General features: G+C 45.6%; 2 protein-coding genes across 2 annotated transcripts; both read left to right on the plus strand.

The window, feature by feature from the left end:
* The first annotated feature begins 7,405 nt into the window (after positions 1–7,405).
* Positions 7,406–15,024, plus strand: LOC120703030 (microtubule-associated protein futsch-like). Its single transcript, XM_039987041.1, has 5 exons — positions 7,406–7,807; positions 9,596–9,692; positions 10,031–10,074; positions 10,178–10,267; positions 10,765–15,024. The coding sequence occupies exons 1-5, from the start codon at positions 7,667–7,669 to the stop codon at positions 14,662–14,664; spliced, it is 4,272 nt and encodes a 1,423-aa protein (XP_039842975.1). The 5' UTR covers positions 7,406–7,666; the 3' UTR covers positions 14,665–15,024.
* Positions 15,025–22,003: 6,979 nt separating this feature from the next.
* Positions 22,004–24,961, plus strand: LOC120703032. Its single transcript, XM_039987042.1, has one exon. It carries the CDS (start codon positions 22,668–22,670, stop codon positions 23,703–23,705), a length of 1,038 nt encoding a protein of 345 aa, XP_039842976.1. The 5' UTR covers positions 22,004–22,667; the 3' UTR covers positions 23,706–24,961.
* The last annotated feature ends 1,139 nt before the right edge of the window (positions 24,962–26,100 follow it).

Below are 26,100 nucleotides of genomic sequence, written 5' to 3' on the forward strand. Positions count from 1 at the left end.
GATGTTTTTCCGGATGACTTACCAGGCATGCCACCTGACCGTAAGATCGAGTTTGCCATTGAATTGCAACCGGGGACGGCACCGATTTCCAGAAGACCTTATCGTATGCCACCCAATGAGTTAGCAGAACTAAAGAAGCAATTACAGGAGTTGCTTGATAAGGGTTATATCCGTCCTAGCACTTCACCTTGGGGCTGTCCAGCGCTCTTTGTTAAAAAGAAAGATCAAAGCCTCAGGTTGTGTGTGGACTATCGGCCTTTGAATGCTGTCACTATCAAAAACAAATATCCACTCCCCCGAATTGATATTTTGTTTGATCAGTTAGTCGGGGCCAAGGTATTCTCCAAAATTGATCTTCGATCGGGCTATCATCAAATAAAAATTAGGCTCGAAGATATTCCAAAAACGGCTTTCTCCACACGATATGGGCTTTATGAATACCTCGTTATGTCATTTGGATTGACGAATGCCCCGGCTCATTTCATGTATCTCATGAACTCGGTGTTTATGCCCGAATTGGATAAGTTTGTCGTGGTTTTCATCGACGACATTCTTATATATTCTAAAAATGAAGAAGAGCATGCTGAGCATCTTCGCATTGTTCTCCAGCGTCTTCGGGAACACGAGTTGTATGCCAAATTCACTAAGTGTGAGTTCTGGCTGAAGAAGGTTCCATTCCTGGGTCATGTTATATCAGAAGATGGAATTTCTGTTGACCCTAGTAAAATCCAAGATGTTTTGAATTGGGAAGCACCTACATCTATTCCGGAAATTCGGAGTTTTCTTGGGCTAGCAGGATATTACCGGCGGTTTGTTCCGGATTTTTCAAAAATTGCTAAGCCCATGACTGAGTTGCTCAAGAAAGGGGTAAAATTTAATTGGAATGATAAATGTGATCAGGCTTTCCTGACCCTGAGGAAACTTTTGACATCTGCCCCTGTTTTAGCCCAACCTGATATTACTCGACCCTTTGATGTATATTGTGATGCATCAGGTACGGGTTTAGGTTGTGTCCTCATGCAAGACCGTCGAGTAATTGCTTATGCTTCCCGAGCACTCCGGCGACATGAGGAAAATTATGCCACTCATGATTTAGAACTAGCAGCAGTGGTTCATGCTTTGAAGATCTGGCGTCATTATCTTCTGGGCAATCCTGTTCACATATATACGGACCATAAAAGTCTCAAGTATATTTTCACCCAGAATGAGCTAAATCTACGCCAAAGGCGATGGTTGGAATTGATTAAAGATTATGATTTGGAGATTCACTATCACCCGGGTAAGGCCAATGTGGTTGCAGATGCTTTAAGCCGCAAGGCTCAGTGCAACTGCCTGTCTATTGTGCCTTTCAATGAGACCCTTTGTTATGAACTGGAAAAATTAAACTTGGGGATCATCACGCAAGGCAGTCTTGATAATTTGGTCCTTTCATCTACTCTTCGAGATCGGATTATTTCTGCTCAACAACATAATGACGGGATGGAAAAGATTCGCCAAAGACTTGCGGAAAATGACCCGGGGGTGAATTGTTTTCATTTAGATGAGGCTGGAATTCTATGGTTCAAGGATCGTTTGGTGGTACCTAAAGATTTAGAGCTCCGAAAGCAAATCTTTGATGAAGCTCATCTCTCTAGGTATTCTATCCACCCAGGCAGCAATAAAATGTATCAAGATTTGAAGCAACGATTCTGGTGGACAAGAATGAAGCGGGAGATTGCTAAATATGTGTCTGAATGTGACACCTGTAGAAGGGTCAAGGCGAGCCATTTGAAAGCAGTAGGTCCTCTTCAGCCTTTGAGTATTCCATCCTGGAAATGGGAGGACATCAGTATGGATTTCATAGTCGGCTTACCCAAAACTTCCAAGGGGTATGACTCGATATGGGTTATTGTGGATCGCCTCACCAAATCGACCCATTTTCTACCGGTAAAGACCACACATACAGCGAAGCAATACGCTCAACTGTATATGGACCGTATTGTGAGTCTTCATGGGATTCCAAAGACAATTATTTCGGACCGGGGCACTCAGTTCATTGCCCGGTTCTGGGAGCACTTTCACGCCGCTCTGGGCACTCAACTGATCCGTAGTTCGGCCTATCATCCTCAGACAGATGGTCAGACAGAGAGAATTAACCAGATTCTGGAGGATATGCTTAGAGCATGTGCACTCACCTACAGTCAGAAGTGGGATGAATCTCTACCCTTAGCTGAGTTCGCTTATAATAATAGCTATCAAGAGAGCATCAGGATGGCTCCTTTTGAGGCGTTATATGGGCGAAGGTGTAGAACTCCATTGAATTGGTCAGAAGCCGGTGAAAGAAATGTATTCGGCCCTGATATGGTCAGTGAGGCGGAAGAACAAGTCCGGGTTATACAGGAGAACTTGAAAATAGCTCAATCCCGGCAGAAAAGCTATGCGGACAAGAAACGTCAAGCGATCTCGTTCCAAGTGGGAGATCATGTTTATTTACGGGTATCTCCGATGAGAGGAGTCCAACGGTTCGGTGTGAAGGGAAAGCTCGCCCCTCGCTATGTTGGGCCTTTTCCTATCATCGAACAATGTGGGCCAGTAGCATATCGCCTGGAACTTCCTGCCCAATTATCCGCAGTTCATAATATATTCCATGTCTCCCAGCTCAGGAAATGCCTCCGTGTTCCGAACAAGATAATGGACATAGAAAAGTTACAAGTGGAGCCCGATCTTGTCTATCCAGAGCATCCAGTAAAAATTATTGATCGCAAGACTCGGGTCACTCGAAATCAAACCAGCAATTTCTATAAGGTACAGTGGAGTAATCACTCAGAGCGAGAAGCTACCTGGGAAACGGAGGAATTTGTTCAATCCAAATGTCCTGAGTTGCTCCAATTATACCAAGGTATATGATTTTCCGACTTCCTTTCAATTCGCCACTTTTCTCCTAAATCTCGGGACGAGATTTCTTTTAGGGGGAAGGATTGTAACAATCCAATTTTCAAATTCAAATCAAAATTACGAATTCCCCAAAGATTAAGGAAGTTTAGCCAAATTGGAGCTTACATGTGGACCCCACATGTCATGCTCTCATCTTCCTTCTCCCTGTTTCTCCCGGTGATGCACGGTTCGCAGTAATGGCACCGACGCTCCCGAAGCCGTGCGTGGCCGTCGAGGGCATCGCCGCGTTGCTTGGCCGTCGGTGACGCCGCCAAGTCGACCACGACGCCTTCCCGAGCCACCACCTGCCTCACTTTCCGTCTACGCCTCGCTCTCCTCTCCTTCTCCTCCCTGAGTTCGCCATGGACGGCGTTTGAAGCAACTCGTGCTCGTCGGCCTGATTCGCGAGCTCCGCTCCACGAATTCCAAATCCACTTCACCCGAAGCTCCTCCACCTCTCTAGCGACCTTCCCAACCCCTCCAATCCTAGCCACGACCCCTGCATCGCCGGGAACCGAAGCTTTTCCGGCCGCCAGCCATTAAAGCCGGCCAAGCTCCACTCCGCCGTCGAACTCCTACCTCGGGTCTCCGTTCTCTTCGCCTAGCAGCTCAAATCGACCTTAGGTAAGCCACTGGTGCTCATGCTCTCCACGTTCCTTCGCGTTCGCGAGGTTTCCACGCTCGTTTCGCGCCATGCCGCCGCCGGCCACCGTGCTCGCCGCCGCCGCACGCCGGCGTCGTGCTCGCGCCGCCCCCCCCCCTCCATGTTAGCGCGAGCACCAGGGCCGCCCTACCCTGCTGATGCTTGAGCCGCGCCGCTCCGCCGCCGCTTGGTCCCGCCGCCGCCGGCCCGAATCGCGCCGCCGCCTTCTCTGCTCAGCGCCGCCGCTAGGGTTCCTCGGCGCCGACCGCCTCGCCGCCTGGGAGCGCGTGCGTGGGCACCACCACGCTGCTGCTATTGCGCCGCCGCGCGGCCGCCGCCGGTCACCGCCGGCCGCGGGCCTCGCCCCCCCTGCGCCGGCGAGCGCGCCATGGCTCGCGCCTGGCCTGGCTTAGCCGCCCCTCCTCTGTTTTGTCCCACTGACCAGTGGGGCCCACTGGTCAGTGGGGGAGTTAAGGGGAGATTTTTCTTTTATTTTGTGTTTATTTTCCGCTATAGCTTGTAAATTCCATATAAATTCAAGGAAAAATGCGAAAAATATGAAATAAATTTTGTCGGGTTTGTTAGAGTAAGATCTATGGAGGAAAAATATCCACAGTGGCAAAATGACCTTTTTACCCCTGCAATAATTTAGATTGTGTTTAGTCTTGCTTAATTAATTTCTATAGATTTGTTAATCGAAAAATTATGAAATTTTTGCAGTAACTTACTTTAAACATTAGTGATCCACCATAAAATTTTTATACTAATAGGACCTAGTTTAGTATATGAATATAATATGTAACCAAACTTAATTATTTGTATAGGTATAATAATATTTATTTTACATGTAGATTTTTATACAAATTATAAGAGGCAATTAATAATGTCTTTGCTAGTCGTATTTTATTTTATAGTAAATCATGCTCTAATTAATAATTTGGCCTCTAATTGTTTCTAACATTAGGATTAAAGTTAATTAGCACCATATTTGCATCCTTTTATGTAAATTGTAATTTGTTTAATGTTTATCTTCTAATGGCAAATTCATGATTGCTTCTACTCATTGTCTCATATGCATGCATATAGAATCCGCGACTGAGGAAGTCGTATACGAGGTAATCGCGGAGCCGCAGGAGCAGACGGAGCCAGCCCCGCAGGCGTTTCGTGACGACCCGGCCCAAGGCCCAGTGGACACTAGCTCTGAGCAGCAGCCCGCAGGCAAGCCCCGGTGCATGTCCTAGTATTTTAAAATTATGACATCTATATATGTTGCTATTACTTATGCATTACGTTTCAGGAGTTGATTTGAAACCTAGTTGCATGATCCGTAGTTCCTTGAGTTGTACTAGTATGTATAGGGCGATAGCAACGCTATGCTTAATAAGTATCGATAGAAGTCGAGTGACTGCTTGTCACTCGCGAGATATAGGATGTTAGAAGACGAGTAATTTCCAGTTACTCGCGAGATATAAGTTATATGTATAGTTATGTTACAGTATCTGAGTTATTGAAAGTGAAATGGAATTGTGAGACCGGGCGGGAAGTGATGATGTTTAGGTATGGCAGCAGGACAGGGTTCCTGGTTGTCTTAGCCTCGCCTGTGTCGATCAAGGACCGGTCGTTGTGGCAGTGCTGATCGGGGATTGAACTGTACTAACCGCATACCGGGAGTAGGAGGTAGTCGAAACCGGTAAGCCGAGTACTGCCTTGCTTCGAAAGTACAGGAACCCGCACCCAACTCCTGGGGCGAGTTGAGTAGTCGCGGAGAATTGGGTTGCACATGTTTACTTTTGGTGGTCTCACGTTGAGCTCGGCTGACCATATGTCGTTGGGCTGGTTCCTGTAGTTCGAGGCGGGGAGGGAAATGGTTGGCATGTATAGTCCGACGGGGCAAATACGTGCCGTGTTGGTTAGGTCCACCTTGCAAGGTTAAATCGGATCGATTCGCCGTGTCTCGCGGTTATGAGGGCCTTGATCTCTTTGTCGCCACGTAGAAATGTATTAGAAATATTAGGAATACATGATGGAACTATTTTGAATCATTATTGTAATGCTCCAACATGATTGTTTTAGTTAGGCCAATATTAGATGAGAGTCTTTCTACATAGAATATGTGAGCTAAAATATTAAAAGTAAGGATCCATTTTTAGACGCTTTTCTGCAAATAATCCACAGCCAGAAAGCCGTGCATGTCTAGATAGTGGGCTATGTATACCCATAGTCGGGTAAGTCTTGCGGAGTATTAGTATACTCAGGGTTGTGGCTCAAACTATTTCAGGTCAGGATGAGATAGACTTCTGCCCTTGTTGTGCTAAATTCGTCCAGCTTGGCGCGGATGGTTGGGAGGTGTCCGGACCAGATGTTTAGTTCCTACTAGTTACCGAATCACACACCCGTGGGCTGAGTGTGTGACTCGATGTTGCGTTTCCTGTATTATAGCCGGCAAGTTTGCTACATCGGACTTTGTTTTAAACTAAAGTTGCTCTTGTATATTATTTATGTACTTAAACCAGATTTGTAGAACTCATTATACTCTACTCGGTATTGTAATCGTATTTGTATGTATTCGTCATATTTGTACTGCCTGCGCTCACCTTCGCGTGGGACTACTGGTGTTTATTTCGATCGGAATGACGGTTTTGAAAGGGCTGTCAAATTAAACCGTTAAGCCAAATGTGCCTGATGTGTTCAAATGATGGCCATTTAGCTTAATTTGAGTTTTAATTTGGCGGTTCTTCACAGAAGGCCGGAGGAAAGGGTACGGCCACAGCTGCGTGCCTACCACCAGCCGGTTTGTTATTTTGACATGTGGGGGTGCCCGTAGTGTGGGCCCGGCGTGTCATCTGGAAGGCGATGATGCTCGTCAGGCATTTTGTTCTGGGCATGATGGGAACGGACTGATCATTATCTTCCCCTGGTTGTGCGTGATAATGCTAAGGGAACAATGAAACTGCACCTATGAGTTGAAATCCAGCTATATTTTGGGAGAGACAATTGGACAAATGCAACTCCTTTCAACAATAGTGGTGTAGGGTTTTGCTCTAAAAGATTATATAATCTATTAGTCAAGGGAGAAAATTATTTATATTTGGGTATATCTGTGTAGCAGGGCAAGCGCGACTGGCAAACTTGTTCGATAATATTTTATTTTTAGAATTCAACAAGTGCCAAGCACAGAAGCAATAGAGCATACTGAATATGCTATATTTTTCATAAAATCATCATATTTGCATTTAGAAAGGTTTGAATATCGAATGAAATGGTTCGTGTACACTCAATTTTGTGTAGAAAGGCCACCATGTGTTTCATACGCCATATTAATATGCATATATAACATTATATTTCTACTAATATGCGATATATGATTTCTAAACAAGTGTCCTTCATATTATCCATAGTTATTGGTTGATGACAAATTAAATAGCTGGATTTTTATTTTGCATATAATAATTACCCAATAAATTCCTAAGATTTATCAATTTACTCAAACTATGTTATTAGTTTCTACTATATTCCCTCTTGCCATGACCCTATATAAACTTGTAAAATCAACTTTAGAAGTGGTTTATATATAGTGCCCAGTCCTCACCCCAACATCTATCATAACGGTGATGGTGTGGCCCTCACGCACTCGGTATTAGTAGCTCTGAACAACATTAGCTGCTAAGCAATTTCGCAACGCTAAATCATAGGATATCGACGATAGCGCCAATACCGACAATATGGGGTAGTATCATTAATTTTGTACCTTGTTATTTTGAAACAGAACTTTTTGCCACCTGTTCATTCCAAATGTATGGTTGAGTGGCTCACGCACCTCTAAAATCTCTCCAGGCGACCAGGCGCGGTGTCCTTAGCATTTCCGACCTCTTTTGACAAAAGCAGGCGGGAGCGAGCGCACACCGCACCAAGCCTCCTGAGCAGTGCTGTTCTCTGCTCGGCTCCTTCCATTCCACTTCCACCACCGGTCCACCGCCAATCATCCACCCCACCACCCGTCGCCGTCGCCTCTTTCCTTTTCCCTCTCGCCCTCCTCCCTTCCCGATCCTCCACCTCTCCCGGCCCATCGCGAGCAGGACGACGGAGCAGGAGGGCGGCGACGCCGACGGGATGTCGGGGGCGTGGGGCGGCACCACGCAGAAGTGCGCGTCGTGCGGCCGGACGGTCTACCCCGTCGAGGAGCTCGCCGCCGACGGGCGCGTCTACCACCGCCCCTGCTTCCGGTGCCACCACTGCAAGAGCACGCTCCAGGTCCGCGTCCGCCCCCCGCTCCCTCCCCCTGCTTGCGCCGTTTGATTCTCGCTCGGGGGGTCTTATTGACCAGAGTCTCGCGAGGCGAAAGTTCAGGCGCAGTATCAGTCACTGCTTGAACCTTGCCTTTGCGATTCGGTCTATTATTGCGAGCGTCACTAGTAGCGGCTGGGCTATCTTGTCTCGTGATTTGCCCTTGCTTCGAATTGTTTGGTTGATGCTTTAATTTCTGTACTTATCGGCGTTTGTCAACGGGACCAGTAGAGAAGTTTGGCTGCACGATCCTGTCGGATGCGACTGCGCGCGGAGTTAATTGCTTCCCGTTGAATTTGCACTGTTCCGGATTTTGGTGCTTCAATTCATCACGGGTGCGCTACCAGTGAATTGGCAGAGTGCGAGAGTGCGAGTGCTAACTTCTAACTGATTGGCTGAGTGGACATGCACCTGTGCGGCTGACAAGTTGTTGATGGATGCCTTTTGATGATAGCGCAGGAGTACGAAATAATGTCACGGCATAACTCTTCCTGTCCTTGTGAATATAATATGCATTTTACTTTTTGATGAGGAATCCATCTTCATACATGTGTCATATTGTTTTAAGTGTTAAAGGTGTTTAGTTATATCATGAGCTCTTTGTACTTGCTTTCCCTTGCACATGGTCCAGCTGTCATAATTCTTGCAGGATGTTGACATAATCCTGTAATAATGCAGTGCAAGACAAATGACTTTCCGATATGGATGCAGTTTTGGTACCCGATTAGACATGTTTGCATTATTTCTTCAGAGCATATTGTTTGGTACAGTCTGTAGCCTTTTTCTTGAAACTGCTAATTTTGTTGAGGGCAATAATGATCATACTGAATCTTCTATGCTACATCATACTCTAGTAGGCATTGGTACTACTGTATCTTATCCTTTTCTTTTTGTTGTCAGCCAAAGCTACACCTGTGAAACCTAGCCAAACTAATACTATACCATTAGTTAATGCTTGATAGTGAACTGGGTACAAATCATGGAACGCCAGGCTTGAGACATTGTGAAGCATTTTTCTTTTCTGGAAAAATAATCTTGATCTTGAAACATTTAATTCTTCATAATGCGGGATTACATTGTACTGGTTCTGTTCATCGATCATGGAAGTGCTCTCAATAAGTTTCTCTCCTGCACCTGCATGGGAAAGTGCGAGTGCTAACTGATTAGCTGAATGCACATTCACCTGTGACCTGTTGATGAATGCTTTATGACACTTGCTAACTATAACTTTAAAGTGAAATGATGTCAAGGCATACGTCTTTCTGTCCTTATGAATATAACATTCATTAACTTTTTGAGGAATCCATTTTCATAGACTATTGATGTGTCATACTGATTTAAGTGTGTAACTATATCCTGACCTCTTTGTACTTGCTTTCCTAGCACATGGTGTGTGTCCCCCAGAAGGGAGAGATAAACTTTTTTTGTCGGCAGCTGTTTTTTTAGAGATCAAAAGAATATTCCCTAGTGATCATTGTAGGAAGTTGATATGATCGGGCAATAATATAGTGCAAGACAAATGGCATTCTGAAATGCATGCTGCTTTGGTACCCAACTATGCATGCTAATGCTATTTCTTCATACCACATTGTTTGATTGTCTATAGCTTTATTCAAAAACTTCTATTTTTTTCATGAGAACAATGAAATCTTGAATATGTTTTATGCTACATCAAACTAGTTGGTAAAGCATATCTGTGACATAATCAAACTAATACTTCAACTAACTTTGTTCGACTCACTCTTGTTGCTGCAGTTTAGTAATTATTCTTCTGTTGAAGGTGTCTTGTACTGCAAGCCTCACTATGACCAGATACTGAAGTCAACAGGAAGTTTGGACAAAAGTTTTGAAGGTACTGAAGACAATCAATTAGACTAAGATGTCTCAATATTTATTGTTCATTGCCTTATTTTCCTCAAAGTTTGCACACCTAGATGGTACAACAAATACGTTTCTGATTGAAATTATACAAATCTTATGCCTATGATTGAATATGAAATTATACTATACCTCATTAATCCACATAGCCACAGCATTGTATGACAAAATAAGCGGCGAAGAGTTTCTATTTCCTCCTACAAATGTAATTGGTTTTAGCCACTCAGAGAAAACCATGTATCTCTTTTTAGCATTGATCTAATAACAATATATTCTAGTGCCATTCTCTAAAAAAATTTTGTATTATGTCAGGTGTGTCCAGATCAGCTAAGCCAGAAAAATCAAATGGACATAAGGTATTCTGAGGGCACCTAGTACCTGAACTACTTGGCTGATGCTTCAGCGCGCAGAAATTTAATGTCATTCCCTCTTCTTCTTCTTTTTTTTTAAAAAATGCAGGGCCAGCAAAGAAGTAAATTCTCTAGCATGTTTGTTGGCACACAGGATAAGTGCGTAGTTTGTAACAAGACTGTGTACCCTCTTGAAAAGGTCAGTATTATTTTAGTCTTACTCTGCTACTTCAATAAGACAAAAGATGTCCTGGCAACTAAGCATAATTTGCTCCTATTTATACTGCCTGACTATTATTCATGTATGTAAGTTATTGGGGACAATCTGGTTAGTTTCATGATCTTTATGAAACTATTGCAGTTCGTTAGAATCCTAATTCAATCACAACTTGAAATGTAATCAAACCTATTATGACTACTATTATTGGAAAAAATTCCATAATAATTGTAATTTGCAGGATAATCACTTTTAATGCAAATTTCCCGTTGCTAGTAACATGTAGCAATATCAAGAATTTGATCCCTTCTCCACAAGCAAAAGAGACGGCGTTTTAACCATAATTATGCAGTTGAGACTTCTGAGACCTTATCTGTCAATAATGCATATCTATGAAAATGTCATAAAATAAGTTTCATCAGCCTCGTTTGCAGAGCACAACTTAAAGTCACATTTACAATATGCCATTTTTATTGCAGGTTGCCCTGAATGGAAGCTCTTATCACAAATCATGTTTCCGTTGCACCCATGGTGGTTGTACACTCAACCCATCCAACCATATCACACATGAAGGCAAACTTTACTGCAAGACCCACCATTCTCAATTGTTTATGGTTAAGGGAAATTTCAGTCAATTTGAGGACAACTCTGGGAATGCAAAAGTAGCTACTGAGGAACCACCAGAAACAGAACAAGCCACCAAAAACCCAGGTCAAGGTGATGGACTCACAGGCAAACTGTCAGAAAGCGAGCTTACAACTGAAAATTCACCACAAAATGATGTTGCTGCTGAAAAACAACTGCAAAGTAGCAGTGATGCCATAAAACCAACTGAAAGCATTACAACAATGCAGACACCAGCAGGAAGTGAAAGAGCTACTGAGAGTGAGTCAAAGAGTAATGTTGTCGACAAGAAGCTGTCAGAAAATAGTGTAGAAAAGCCACTGCAGAACAGTGTGAATGATGTAAAGCCTTCAGGAAATGCTGCAGCCATAAGAAAGCCATGGCAGCGTAGTCTTCAAACAGATAAACCGTTACCGAACAGTACAGCCACTGAAAATTCATCACTGAGTGGTGCTGCCATTGAGAAACCATCACCAAGCAACGGGGCTGATATGAAAAAATCTGAAAGCAGCACGGTTGTCAAAAGGCCATGGCAAAGAAGTGTAGCTACAGAGAATCCACCGCAGAGCATTTTACCATTAGATAAGCCATCAGTGACCAGTGCAGATGATGCAAAGCCTTCAGAAACTAGCAAAGTGGTAAAAAAACCATGGCAACACACTGCTTCTGCTGAGAAGCAAACACGAAACAGTACACCAACTGAGAAGCCACAGAACAGTGTAGCTACTGAGAAGTCATCACTGATGACTGACATGAAGCCATTAGATAACACCATGGAAGTTAAAAGTCCATGGGGACGCAGGATATTCAATCATAGGCCACCGAAGAGCAATATAGATACTGTGAAACCGTCTGCAAGCAGTGTGGTTGATGTGAAGCCAGCAGAAACCAGTACAGTAACCCCTGTGCCACAACAACACACAGAAGACATTGAGAAACCTTCAGACACCAGTGCAAATGATGCAAAAAGTGCGAATGATATGAAGAGTACAGATGATGTGAACCCATCAGACACCAGTGCAGATGATGCAAAGAATGCAGATGATACAAAGAATGCAGATGTTGTAAAGCCATCAGAGAACACTGCAGCAGTAGTTAGAAAGTCGTGGCAACGCAATATAGGCGCTGAGAAGCAAACCAAGAGCAGTAAAGTTGATGCAAAGACCACAGAAAGTAGTGGAGCGATCAAAAGGCTGTGGCAGCGCAATGTGGCAACTGAGAAGCCCTCACAAAGTGATACGGCAGTTGTGACACCATCAAAGAACAGTGTTGCTGTCTCCAAGCCTTTCCAAAATAATTCGGCCACAAAAAGGCCATGGCAAAGAAGCATGGCTCCAGACAAACAGAAAGAGAGTGATTTAACTAGCAGTAAGCCATCGCAAAGTAAGGTATTGCAAAGCAAGACAGTTGTTGAGATCCCCATGGAAAGCAAGATAGCTGTCAAGGAAACGTTACAAAGCATTGCACCTGCTGAGGAACCACAGCAAGTCATTTTGGCCACTGAAAACATATTGCAAATGAGCAAAGATACAAAGAAGAATGATGATACTTCCGAGAAGCTACTGACAAGTGAGTCAGCTGAAGCGCCATCACTTCCTACAAGTAAGTTGCAACATGATGTTTCCTCAGAAAGTAAAACTGAATCATCGCAGAGTGACACTGCTGCTGAGAAGATGCTTCAAAACACTATCTCTGAGAAGGTAGAGAGTGTAGTGAAGCCACTTCAAAGTGATACAGCCCATCAGAAGATCTCGGAGAGAGAGTTGGCGACTGAGAACATATTGGAAAGTGCCATGGCTGTTGAAAAGCCACATGCAAGCACTTTAATCGCCAGTAACCCATTGATAGAAGATGTTGCAGAGGAGCCAGTTCAAACCAGTGAACTATCTGAGCAGCCACTGCAAAATAAAGAGGCTGTTGAGAAGCCATATCAAAGTGACGAGATAGTTGCAGACATGACAGGGAGTGAAGTCTCTCGTGAGAAGACGCTAGAGCCTGAAAGTGATGCCACTCCCAACAAATCAAACAAGGATCCATTAGAACATGAAGATCTTCCATCTGGCGAGAGTTCTATGGACTCCCAAAGCAATACAATTGCTGAGCAGCCATTAGTGCCTCAAGTTGTTGTGGCGGAGAAGGCAGCTTTGCAGATTACAGAAGCAGAAAATGATGCAGTCGCTGAGCACTCATCAGAATCTCAGAGCATGGCATCTGGTGAGATTCTAAAGGAGCAACCATCAGAACATCAGAAGGATGTGGCTATGGAGCAACCACTGGAGCCTCAACATGAAAAAGATTCTTGGAATCCAGTAGAGCCTGTTAGTGATACAGCTGCCAATGAGACAGCAGAGCCTGAAAGCCACATAAGTGCAGTAAAGCCTGCAGAATCACGAAAAGATGCAGATGACTCAGCCGAGCAGTCATCAGAACCGCAAAGCAATGAGAGCAGTGCTTCTTTCAATAAGGCATCAGATTCTCAAAATGATGCAACTGCCATGGAACCACCAGAACCTCAAATTGATGCTTCTCCTGGTAAGGCAACTGATCAGCCATTGAAGCCTCATGATGATGCATCTGTTGAGAAGCCACCTGAAACTGAAAGTAATGCTAATTCAGATAAACCGTCAGAAAGCAGCTCAGCTACTGACACACTGTCTGTAGACCATCCAAATAACAGCATAACTACTGATGAACCTGTACCAGGAGGCATTTCTGATGAAACATCACATCAGAGCAGTGCACCTATAGAAACACCATCAGGAAGTGAGATAGTTGTTGAGGATTCAACACACAACAAAGAAACAATAATCAAACCATCTGAGGAAAGCATAGCTATTGAGAAGTCATCGGAGGAAGAAGAGGTGAGTGTTAAGCCCCCGGAGGAAGACAATGCAGATGCAGAGCCATCAGAAGACAGTGCTTCTCTTGAGAAACAATTGGAGGCTCATGAGGTGAGTGCCAAACCTTCAGAGGATATTGTGACTCCTGACAAGCCAATGGAGGAGGGAGAGGCAAGCGTTGAGCCATCAAAAAAGAGTGCCAAACCTTCAGAGGATATTGTGACTCCTGACAAGCCAATGGAGGAGGGAGAGGCAAGTGTTGAACCATCAAAAAACAATGCTTCTCCTGGGGAACCATCAGAGGAAAATGAGGAGAGTGTCAAGCCATCGGAGGATGTTGTTACTCTAGAGAAGCCTTTGGAGGAAGGTGGGGCAAGCACGGAGCCATCAAAAGACAATGCTGCTCTTGAGGACGCAAAGGAAGAAGAAAAGGTGATTCACAAGCCGTCTGAGGACAGAGTAGCCCTTGAGAAGCCATCAGAGGAAGGCGAGGCGAATGCAGAGCCATCAAAAGACACAGCTGCTCGTGGAGAAACAAAAGAGGAAGATGAGGTGGTTGCCAAGTCATCGGAGGCCAGTGTGGCTCTGGAGAAACCATTGGAGGAAAGCGAGGCAATCCCAGAGCCGTCAGAAGAAAATGCTGCTATGGGGAAACCATTGGAGGAAGATGAGGCAAAGGACGAGCCATCAGAGGACAGCGAGGCTCTTGGGAAGCTACAGGAGGAAGTGGTTGACAGTGTCAAACCATCAGAGGGGGACGTGGCTTATGAGAAATCAGCTGCTGACAAGCCATCAGAAGTAGACAACGAGGAGCTGTCCCACGACAATGCTATTGTCGAGCCGCCATCTCAGGACGACACGGCCACTGCCATTGAGAAGACCGCAGCTACAACTGACACTGCAGAAACTGCCTGAGACAGCAGTTGGCCGGTTACAGTTAGTTAGAAACAGTTTTAACAGTGTGTGGATCAAATATTATCGTTGCGAGTTTTCGGCGTGCCTTTTGTTTGATTTCGATTTTCTTTTTCTCTGTATACAATGCTTGAGTTGTAAAATTTTAGGGAAAGAAACTATAGGTATTGATTTGATTTGATTTTTTTTCACAGGCAATAATCTCCTCCCCTTGTTAGGACTTTGGAGGAGGATGCCATTGAGGTTTTTACATATAGGATTGTCGTGCGGTTTGATTTCTATTTCTGTACATCAGAGATGCATTTTGTAAATGATTTTGTGCAAAAAAATTATAGTAAATTGCTATGTTTGCTTATTATTTAATTTTCTGCGTGTGAATCGATTCTGACTCTGCCTCCTAATTAAAGTTGAGAGATGCCCCCCTCCCCGTCTCTCTCTGGTACCAGACAGATATACACTCTGTTCTGCTGGCTGTTTTTTCAGCCAACCAACAGTATTTTTCTCTCACATCAAACCAGCACCAGCCACCAGTCAGCTAGCAGCAATTTTCTCTCACAACAAACCAGCACCAGCCAACAGCCGCAGCCAGCAGAACAGAGTGATATAAACTTGTGCATGAAGTCTTGGATTAGTATTAGAATATTCAGATTAAGATGATTGTCTTGTATGGTTAAGATATTAGAATAGAATATGCGGCTTGTGTATTTGTTTATGTGTAGGATTGTTTTTTATTCTTTTGCTATTATTGAAGACTTTGTTTTATATGCTCAAGAGCTGATTAGTTTTATATATATTACAGTATCTTTCGGGTTGGCGAAACCAACGTGACAGCAGGTGTGCTTTGTTGTTGTAATATCCTACTTGGTACTCACTATATTTATCGCAAGTCTGTATTTAATAAGCAATCTCCCTTTTCAAGATATCTACGGTCGTGACTATGCAGCTTAAAGGTTTCTGTCATCTTCCAAGATAGTTCCACTCGAAGGGAACACTTCTCTACAGCTACAACATTCTCTCAACTGCCAGACACAGCTTCAAACGAGAACAATAGTAAAGTCCTTAGCACAGAGATTTAAAGCGCACAACCAGACTAGCACATACAGAGAAATTAAAAAGAAAACTACTTTATTAAACCAAAACAAGCTTACATATGGTTTTCCTTTCAGAAAACCCTCAAACTTATAAAACAAAGAAGAAAAAGATTATCTTACAGTAGGTATTTTAACATGGACTTGGTGACTATCTTACAGGGATGCTATTAGAAATTTTTTGGTGTTAGAAACTCTCGATGCCTTCATTTTGTGAAGCATGTCCTCCTTATATAGTGTTGTGAAGAGCGTTGTGATTTTCGCTGCTTCTTATCTTCTTTGTCGAGCTTATCATTTGTCAGTATGGCGCAGTGTTAACTTGTTCTGCATTGGCCTTAACTAGAGTTGTTGCTAAAGTTTGCTTTTTGGAACAAGTTCTCATGTAAAATCTTCAAGACACTAGAACATGCTGAGTGCAGGCTTATCCATGCAATGCTTGTGCGGTGCTTGCTATATCACAATCTGAGTTATTAGTATATATTTGTATTTTGGATTCTGCAGAAATTCTTTGGATTTTGTAGGATTCTCTCTCTTGCGACATGAATAGATGTTTTTCAGTCAAGCTGTTACTGAAACTGAAAGGGAAAGGTAGTTATTACGAAAAATTGGATTTGTAGCATCCAAAGATCCACAAGTTAGAAATATACCATCAAAAGATCTCTAGTTAGATATTTACCATTGAAAGTTTACACGTTATAGGTATATAGCATTCCGTTTACCTCAGCCATTAACGCTCGTCGATGGCAGCAAACATTCCGTTTACTCAGGAGGACGCGTGGAGAATGGAGCGCTCTGCAGTCTGCACCCACCTCCCGCGGCTCCCTCCCTCCGCCGCCGACCACCTCGCCGGAGGCCACCCCGACCCTGGCGGGCACCCCGAGGTGCTCCTCTGCCTCTCCAGCAGGCGGCTCCCCAACCCGGCCTTGCGCCCCCCCCCCCCCCCAGCCCCACGCCGACGGGCGACGGCCACTCCGGCCCCAGCGGCCCCGCAGGCCGGTCAGCGTCCGGAGCGACTCCGGCAGACCGCCGGTGAAGAGCTGGGCGGGGACGGGCGCGTGGAGGCGATTGAAGGAGAGGTCGAGGGAGCGGAGCCACGGGAGCGCGCGCGAGGAGGTTAGGGAGCACGGGTCCCGAGAGGTTGTTGCGCAGGAGCGCGAGGGACAGGAACGTGTCGAGGCGGAGCAGCGCGCGCGGGAGGCGGCCAGAGAGCGACGCCGCCGGGAGCGCGAGCGAGGTGACGCGGCCACCAGCACGAGCACGTCGTCGGTGAGCGCGCCCGTCGTCGCGGCCACCACGAGGAGCAGCGCGGCGAGGGGCAGGAGGAGCGGGCAGGCGACGGCCCCCATCATGCAAGAACCTCGCCGCTCGCACGACAGGCCATGACCTGCGAAGCCCCGCTGCCCGGTGCCGGAGCTCGTCGTCGGCCTACCGCACACGAGGCCGGAGGGCAGGCGCACCCCTTCTCGCGGCCAGGACGGCTGGCCGGAGAACCGGTGCGCTTCCCCTCGCGGCCAGGGCAGCCGCATGCTCGCATCCCGATCACCAACGGATGGAGCGAGGTCCTCCCCCGGGGCGCCGGTCGTGGCCGTAGCTCCGACGCCGCCGATGGATTGTCATAGCCCAGGATGCGCCATCAAAGCGTCAGCACCAATACGCGATCGACGTCGTGCTTATCGAGTTATATTTTCAGTTTTGTAATAGGAGACTGTCATATGAGCCATGAGCCACAAAGGGATACGGCTATAAGCCATGTACGAGACAGAGTTGAGACTCAGAACAAAAATTATGAAATGAATTCTCGGAAGAGGAATCTGTCCTCGTTCCGCCCCCGATCTGTGTTCTTGCTGTGAATTTCTCACGCCTTGTTCGATCGTTGGCAACGGGGGTTGCTGTAACACCTCTGGTGTTTAGAGGGTCATTACATCCCTAAACAAGTTTAGTAATTTCTAGTTGAATCAAAATTCCGTCAAATTTTAGGCTTGACTCGGCTCGGTCTCTCGGCAGTGGAGCAGAGCATGACGCGTGACACGCCGTGATCGACGCCGTGCCCACGTGCCGGCCATCCTAGGTGTCCGTGCCACCGCCACCTCGTCGTACCTCACGACCTCATCCCTTCCCTGGCGCCCAAGACCAACTTCGCTTCCTCCCCCGGCCTTCTTCCTCCTCGAGCAGAGCTCGAGCGAGCTCGCGCCGCTCGCCACCGCTGGCCGCAATCCGCCGCCTCCGCTCGAACCTCTCTCGATTCCTCGCGCCCTGAGCTCCCTCACCACCCCCTCCACCTTCCCCGACCCTCACCTGAGCTCTTCCCCGGTCGAGTTGGCCGAAAACCCTAACCCTACCGTCGGCCGCCATTGGAGCCAATCCGATCTCCGCCTCCCTCGCGTCGATCCGCTTCTCCGACCACCCTTCGCTCAAATCGACCCCAAGAACGGGTTCGTGGTGAGTCACTCGTGCTCCCCGGCCTTTTTCCCCTTTGTTTTGTGCACCGCCGGTGCCGGAACATGGCCGCCGCCGCCGTTGCCGCGACTGCTGCCATCGCCGCCCGTCGCGGGCCTTGTCCGTGTGGCCCTGCACCGTGCTGCCACGCGCCCCGGCCCCGCCCAGCTGCGCTGGACGTCGTTCGGCCTCACTCCGCGGCCGCCGTCCTCTGCCATTGCCGGAACGCCGCGCCGCCGCGCTCCCCTGCCTTGCGATGCCGCTCTGCTCCGCGTGCGCCGCCGCTCTGCTCCGCGCACGCCCCTGTGCTCTGCCCCACGCGCGCCCCCGCGTCCTCACTCCGCACTGGCCGCGGGCCAGCGGCGCCGCGCCGCCGGCCGGCCCCCGCCGGCGAGGCACGCCGCCGCCGCGGGGTGGCCTGGCCGCGCGCCGGCCGTGGCGCGAGCAAAGCAGGGGAGGGGGGCGGGCTAGGCTCCCTGACGGGTCGGGCCCAGTCGCCAGCCCCCCTCTTTTGCTTTTTGTTTTCCTTTTTCATTTGTTTATTTCGGCTGAAAATTCAAAAATGTGTAGAAAAATGTAAAAAAATGCGAAAAATACAAAATAAATTTTGTTAGGTTTCTAAAACCGAGATCTTCAGAAGAAAAATACTTGTGCATGGGAAGTGTCACTTTTGCCCCTGCTAAAAACTCGGGTTGTTTTTAAGCTAGTTTAATTAATACCGGTTGTTCTATTGCTCTAAAAATTATGAAATTTATGCAGTAGCTTACTCGTGGCACGTGTAGTTCACTGAAAAATTTCCATGGGTAAAAGCTTTGCGTGTGTTGCAAATCCATTTATGCTCGATTTATTGTAGCTAGTAGCAAAGTAAGTGTTTTCTTTTCTCAATAATTGTTAATAAATTTTTCTTGCATGTTATGTTAATACATTATCATGCTGGTAAACATTTTATCACCATGTCAGGTTTGCAAGTTAAGTTTTGCAAGTGTTTAGCTCCTAGCCGTAGTTTTTCTTTTGTTGTTGCTAAATAAATTCTTTTCTACCATATTTATATCCTTGAAACAATTGCTCGAATTTCCATTTATTTCTTTCTGTTCTGGTTTTAGGATCAGAATGGGATGCTCTTAGATATGTTTTGGTTCTATTTGCTTGCTAGTAAATAAAATCTCTAGCGAATCGTTGCCAGGTTGTGTTTTCTTTTAATTGCCGTTTTGCATCGTGAGTGCCTTGCATTGTTCCTGCATCGTTTTAATTAGTGCATGGCATATTTCCTTACGTGTAGATGTCACGAGCGAAGTCGTCTACGAGATAGTCGCTGAGCCGATCCCGGAGCCGCAAGCAGGGGAACCACGAGCCGAAGCAGCCGTTGAGCCAGATCCAGAAGTCACTAACCTCGCTGACTGGCAAGGCAAGCCCCGGTGCATAACCCTTAATTTCAGTATTCAATATTTGTTATATAATTATTGTGCATTTAGGTTTCTAGGAGTTGATTGGAACCTTAGATGCATGATCCCTAGGTTTCCTCAGTCACTCTACTAGTATACAGGTCGTTAGTACTGCAATGCTTAATTAGGATCCGGTAGAAGTCGAGTGATTCCTGTCACTCGCGAGATATAGGTCTTGTTACTTATGGGAAAGTTACTGGAGAATGAAGCATTGAGAAAAGAAAGGGAAAATGGAGACCGGGCGGAGGAAAGTTGGTTCTGGGCATGGAATGAATGGAAAGTGAGCCTCCGCCTGTGTCGATTGAGGACCGTACCGTTGTTGGCCGTGCTGACCAAATTTGAACAGTACTAACCACATGTCGGAAGTAGGAGGTAGTCGAAACCGGTAAGCTCAGTACCATATGTGCACCGGTAGGCGGACTTGATATTGTCTTCACCAGTGGAGCTAGTATACAAACTCATGGCTGACCCTTTGTTGGTATCGGTGGGGCTAGCAGTCTCGGGTCGCAGGGCAGTTCGGCTATTCGGTGTGCATATGTGAGGTTGCCACGTAGGGTCCGACGGGGCCTATATGTGACGTGTGTGTTAGGTCCACCTTGCAAGGTTAAATCGGATCGATTCGCCGTCTCTCTCGGTTAAGAGAACCTTGGTCACTTCATCACATCGTAGTAAAGAAGTGGAATGAGATTGAACTGAGAATGTTTGCTGTGGTACTCTGAAAAGATAATGTGATCAACCATGCGTGCTCTAGATGTTGGTGCAAACCTAGTTGGTATTTGTATAATAACCTTGAGCTAAAATACTGAAAGTAAGGATTCACTGATAGTAGCTTTTCAGCAAAATAACTCCAGAGCCAAAAAGCCTTTCATGTCTAGTTAATGGGCTAAGTATACCCATGGACGGGTAAGTCTTGCTGAGTATTAGAATACTCAGGCTTGTTGTTGCCATATATTTTAGCAGGATGCGTTTCGGAGGACTCTGAGGAGATCTGCGCCTCGTGGATCGGTCAACCACTTCCTCCGGGTTGGTCGGTCGAGTGGGTCCCGTCTTCTCTGTGAAGTTCGGGCAGGTGAGCCTCACATCAGTGGGCAAGGTGTGAAGCTCGTCTTTGTCTGCGACATTGGTTATCGTATTGTTTTGAAGCTTGTTTTTAACTCTCGATTGCTTTCCGCTGCGTTTGAACTCTGAGGTTTGAATTGTAAATCTGGCTTGTAAGCACCTATTGTAGTTTAAGTTGGTGCTTCTGTTAAAACTCGGGTTGTAAATGTCTTTGAACGCTTTTGTTGCCGATAATCATCTGTGCTCGTCTTTTGGCGAGAGTTCCTATGTAATAGATCCTGGTTACGGCAGGCGGTCTGAGTGTACTGGTTGAGTGCAGTAATTCTGGTTTGAGTTTAAGTGTTAATTATTGCACTTGATTGGTATTATTTGGACCGTTCTGTGACAGCTGGTATCAGAGCTAATTGCACTGGGGGTGATTACTGGCGTACTTAACTACGTTAAGTAAACCTTGTTTTGCAAAAAATTTCGGGTTTTCGAAAAGTTGACACTAGAGGCGCTAAGGAATAGAGTAGATAGTTCGTATGCCCTAATTATATTCTATAAGTTAGGTGGCATCTAAGTATCTATTTTATTCCAGCACTTACAACATTTACTTCTCGTTAAACCTTACTTTTATGCACAACTACTATTCTGTAATGATGCACCTACACTGAGGTAAGCAAGGTGAGTACTCTGATAGTCGTTAGAATAGCCCACGTGTTTCATACGTGCGCGGGTCCCGTATGTTGAGCATACGAGGAGGTGACAAGGCTCAATTCAAACGAGTCGGTCGCTATCTGCCGCCTGATATGGAGGTGATAAGGCTCAATTCAATTCCTTCTCTCAGCGCGAGGATTCTCACTGGGATCAGATGACGGAGAGCATCGACTTGTTATTCGCCCGAGTCGGCAACATCGAGCGGGTCCAATCCCAGATGTCTGCGCAGATCGACTTGAGGGCTCAAATCATGGACCAGGTGTTGCGGGATTAGATTACCCTGGCCAAGCAGTTGGAGACTATAGGTCAGACTGTTTCGCGTCTCGCCCAACGGTTCCCTACCACCGATTCTGGTCCAACTCGTCCTCTATTTCAACCATCCATGAATGCATCTGGTTCTGGTGAGCCGCCTTTTCCCACTCTTCCCCGGGTTACAATGGTTCTGGTCGTGATTCGTCTGCACTGCCTCGTCATTCTGTTCCTAAAATGGCTTTTCCACGATTTACTGGTGAAAATCCTAGAATCTGGAAGGATAAATGCCTTGATTATTTTCACATCTTTAACATACCTGAGTCTATGTGGGTTACATCTGCATCCATGAACATGGATGAAAACGCTGGCAAGTGGTTACAAGTGTATAAACTGAAACATGGTTTGGGTACTTGGTCGGAATTCATGGCTACTGTAGAAGATCTGTTTGGGTCTTATGCTTATCATGATTCTATCACCGATCTCATTGCATTGGAACAAGATGGTTCTCTTGATGATTATGTTGCCGCATTCACTAATTTGTAGTATCAGGTCTCTATGCATAACACCGGTTTCGATGATATTTTCTTTGTCACCCAATTCATCAAAGGGTTGAAGTCTGAATTGCGTGCTGGCGTTCAGTCTCAAGTTCCTAAAACCGTCAAGAAAGCTGTTATGTTGGCCAAAATCCAACACCAATTATGGGAGGACAAGAGATTCAAGCAGTTCAAATTTCCCATCTCCTCGAAGTCTTCTCTATCTAATACTAAGTCTGATACTCGCTCGACATCTTCTTCTGTTAGTCCACTCTGGAGAGAACGACAGTTGCGTGATTATCGCAAATCTAATGGTCTTTGCATGTATTGTGGTGATAAATATGATAAAGCTCATGCCGCATCTTGTACTAAACGACCTCAGCCTCAGGTTCATGCCTTGATGATCAATGATCTTGACCAGACATTGATTGAAGACGTGTTGACTCAGCTAGCAGTGGAGGATTCCTTGCAGGAAGAGTTTGAGCAGTTGTCTCTGAATGCACTTGCAGGAAACTGCTAATGGAGAGGTGCTTACTCTTCGAGCACTGGTCCACAACAAAGTGATGCTTATTCTCATTGATAGTGGCAGCTCCCACAGTTTCATTAATACTTCTTTTGTTGATTTGATTGGACTCCACACTGTTCCATCACCAACCAAGGCAGTCAAATTGGCTAATGGTCAGGTTTTGTATACTGACAAGACAGTTCCATCACTGGAATGGTGGTGCCAGGGATATACTCTCTGTACAAGCATGCAGGTGTTGGATTTAGGGGCATATGATGCAATTTTAGGCTATGATTGGCTGCAACAGAACAGTCCAATGACTTGTGATTGGGTTAATCATGTACTGGAATTCTCTAACCAGGGCCACCCAATCAAACTTCAAGGTACTATGCCAGCACCAATGACACTATCTGCAATTTCAGCTGAAAGTTATGTCAAATGGCAACAGGGTAATGATGTTTGGGCTTTAGCGGTCATTCAGATGGGTGATCCACCCTCCTCCTCTACTCCTGCACCTGAACTTGCTACTCTATTAGAAGAATTTGCTGATGTGTTTGCTAAACCCGATAAACTTCCACCTCAGAGAACCTATGATCACTCTATACCTTTGTTTCCTGGTTCTATTCCAGTAAATTCTAGGCCCTACAGATACTCTCCACTCCATAAGGATGAGATTGAGAGGCAAATCAAAGAATTGCTCACTGCTGGATTAATCAGTCATAGTACTAGCCCATTTGCATCCCCAGTGTTATTAGTCCAGAAGAAAGATGGAAGTTGGAGGTTTTGTGTGGATTATAGAAAGTTGAATGACTTAACTATCAAAAACAGATTTCCATTGCCTATCATTGAGGAAATTCTAGATGAACTGTTTGGCTCCAAGTTCTTTACTAAGTTGGATATGACCTCTGGTTACCATCAGATACGCATGCTGCCTATGGATGAACATAAGACAGCTTTCAAAACACATCATGGTCATTTTCAGTTCAGAGTAATGCCTTTTGGTCTTATCAACGCCCCTGCAACATTTTAGTGTATCATGAATGAAGTGTTACAACCTTTTCTGCGCAAGTTTGTTTTGGTCTTCCTTGATGATATTCTCATTTATATCTCCTCCTTGGCTGATCATTTGTGTCATCTTAGACAAGTGCTGACTCGATTACGCCATCATCAGTTCTATCTAAAGACCAGCAAGTGTTCTTTTGCTCAGCCTCATATTGATTATCTTGGCCACATCATTTCTCAAGAGAGGGTTGCTACTGATCCATCTAAAACAGCAGCTATGCTTAACTGGCCTACTCCTTCTAATGTTACTGAGTTACGGGGATTTTTAGGGCTGACTGGATATTACAGACGTTTTGTCCATCACTATGGCATTATAACTAAGCCATTGACCACCTTGCTCAAGAAAAAACAGTTTCAGTGGAACTCTCAAGCAACTGCAGCCTTTGAAGCATTGAAGCAGGCTATGTCTCACACCCCAGTACTAGCCCTCCCTAATTTCTCTATCCCCCCTCCCTAATTTCTCTATCCCCTTCATTGTGGAGACTGATGATTGTGCTACTGGGGTGGGTGCAGTTTTGATGCATGAAGATAAACCCATAGCATTTCTGAGTAAAGCTCTGGGCCCCACACACCAACACCTCTCCATTTATGAGAAGGAGTTTCTTGCCTTGATCATGGCAATTGAAAAATGGAGACCTTATCTCCAAAGACAGGAATTCATCATACGCACTGACCATAAAAGCCTATCTTACCTCACTGAGCAAAATTTACAGTCTGAGCTACAATGTAAAGCAATGACAAGATTAATGGGACTTCAGTTCAGGGTGGTCTACAGAAAAGGCAAAGACAATGTAGCTGCAGATGCCCTCTCTCGTGTTGGACATCTCATGTCTATCCAAGCAGTTTCTACAGCTACACCGAAGTGGATCCAAGAAGTTTTTAATTCTTATCACACTGATCCTGTTGCTCAGAAATTGCTTCAGTCACTCACAGTGCAATCACCTGATGAGCAAGGTTTTTACTTGGAAAATGGTCTGATCAAGCTGAAACAGCACATTTGGGTTGGTCAGAATTCAGCATTAAGAACTAAGATCATTGCAGCTCTTCATGCTAGTCCCATTGGAGGCCACTCAGGCATTCAACCCACTTATTACAAAGTCAAAAATTACTTCCATTGGAAAGGTCTTAAGCAAAATGTGGAGGATTTTGTTAAACAGTGTGTGGTTTGTCAACAAGCCAAACATGAACACACACATCCTGCAGGTCTTCTTCAGCCATTACCCATTCCAGAGGGGGCTTGGCAGGATATTTTGTTGGATTTCATCGAGGCCTGCCTATGTCTGGAAACTGTAATGTGATCTTGGTCATTGTGGACAGATTTACTAAATATGCACACTTCTTACCTTTGAAGCACCCATTCACAGCAGGTCAAGTAGCTAAACTCCTTTTGGATTCTGTCATCAAATTACATGGTGTTCCTAAGACAATGGTGTCTGATCGAGATCGAGTCTTTCTCAGTGCTGTGTGGCAAGGTTTGTTTTCTCAGCTGGGCACCAAACTACTGTATAGCACCGCATACCACCCACAAACGGATGACCATACTGAGCGTGTGAACCAATGCCTAGAGATGTATCTTCGTTGCTCGGTTCATCATTCTCTTAAGAGCTGGAAGGCCTGGCTACCCGTGGCAGAACTCTGGTATAACTCCTCTTTCCATTCCTCTTTGGGTTGCTCTCCTTTCAAGGCATTATATGGCTATGAACCCAATCTGGGAATTATTACTGTTAGTGGGGATTCCACATCACTTGAGGCTACTGTCAGTGAGATTATTCAAGAGCGAGAAGCACATGTTGCTCTGCTGAAGCAGCAATTGGCCGTAGCTCAGAACAGAATGAAAATTCAAGCTGACAAAAACAGGGTAGATCGCACGTTCTTGGTGGGAGAACAAGTTTTACTTAAGTTACAACCATATGCTCAATCCTCTGCAGCTAATAGGCCATATCCAAAGTTGGCCTACAAATTCTTCGGCCCTTTTGAAATATTGGAGAAGGTGGGCTGTGCTGCTTACAAGCTTGCTTTGCCCTCTGACAGCAAGATCCATAACGTGTTTCATGTCTCCCAGCTGAAACCGTTCATTCCTAATCACACTCCTGTCTATTCTGACATTGGTACTTTGGCTGATCTCTCCACTCATGACACAGAGCCGGAGCTCGTACTTGATCGCCGCCTCGTCAAGAAAGGTAGTTCTGCTGTGCCACAGGTACTGGTGAAATGGTCCAAATTGCCGGCAACTTCGTCTACATAGGAGGATCTCTACGTGGTCAAGAAGGCGTTTCCTACTGCTACGGCTTGGGGACAAGCCGCTACTCAAGGAGGGGGTGATGTCATAGCCCAGGATGCGCCATCGACAGGAAGAAAGCGTC

Source organism: Panicum virgatum, chromosome 4K, assembly GCF_016808335.1.
Source record: "Panicum virgatum strain AP13 chromosome 4K, P.virgatum_v5, whole genome shotgun sequence".
In the NCBI taxonomy this organism is placed as follows: Eukaryota; Viridiplantae; Streptophyta; class Magnoliopsida; order Poales; family Poaceae; genus Panicum; species Panicum virgatum.

What these genes read in the sequence shown, in the direction of transcription:
- LOC120703030 (XM_039987041.1), top strand. Translation starts at nt 7,667, where the DNA reads ATGTCGGGGGCGTGGGGCGGCACCACGCAGAAGTGCGCGTCGTGCGGC. An exon ending in ACTGCAAGAGCACGCTCCAG is followed by an intron (nt 7,808 to 9,595) that starts GTCCGCGTCCGC and finishes TTGTTGCTGCAG; the next exon opens with TTTAGTAATTATTCTTCTGT. An exon ending in AAAAATCAAATGGACATAAG is followed by an intron (nt 10,075 to 10,177) that starts GTATTCTGAGGG and finishes TAAAAAATGCAG; the next exon opens with GGCCAGCAAAGAAGTAAATT.
- LOC120703032 (XM_039987042.1), top strand. Translation starts at nt 22,668, where the DNA reads ATGCACTTGCAGGAAACTGCTAATGGAGAGGTGCTTACTCTTCGAGCA.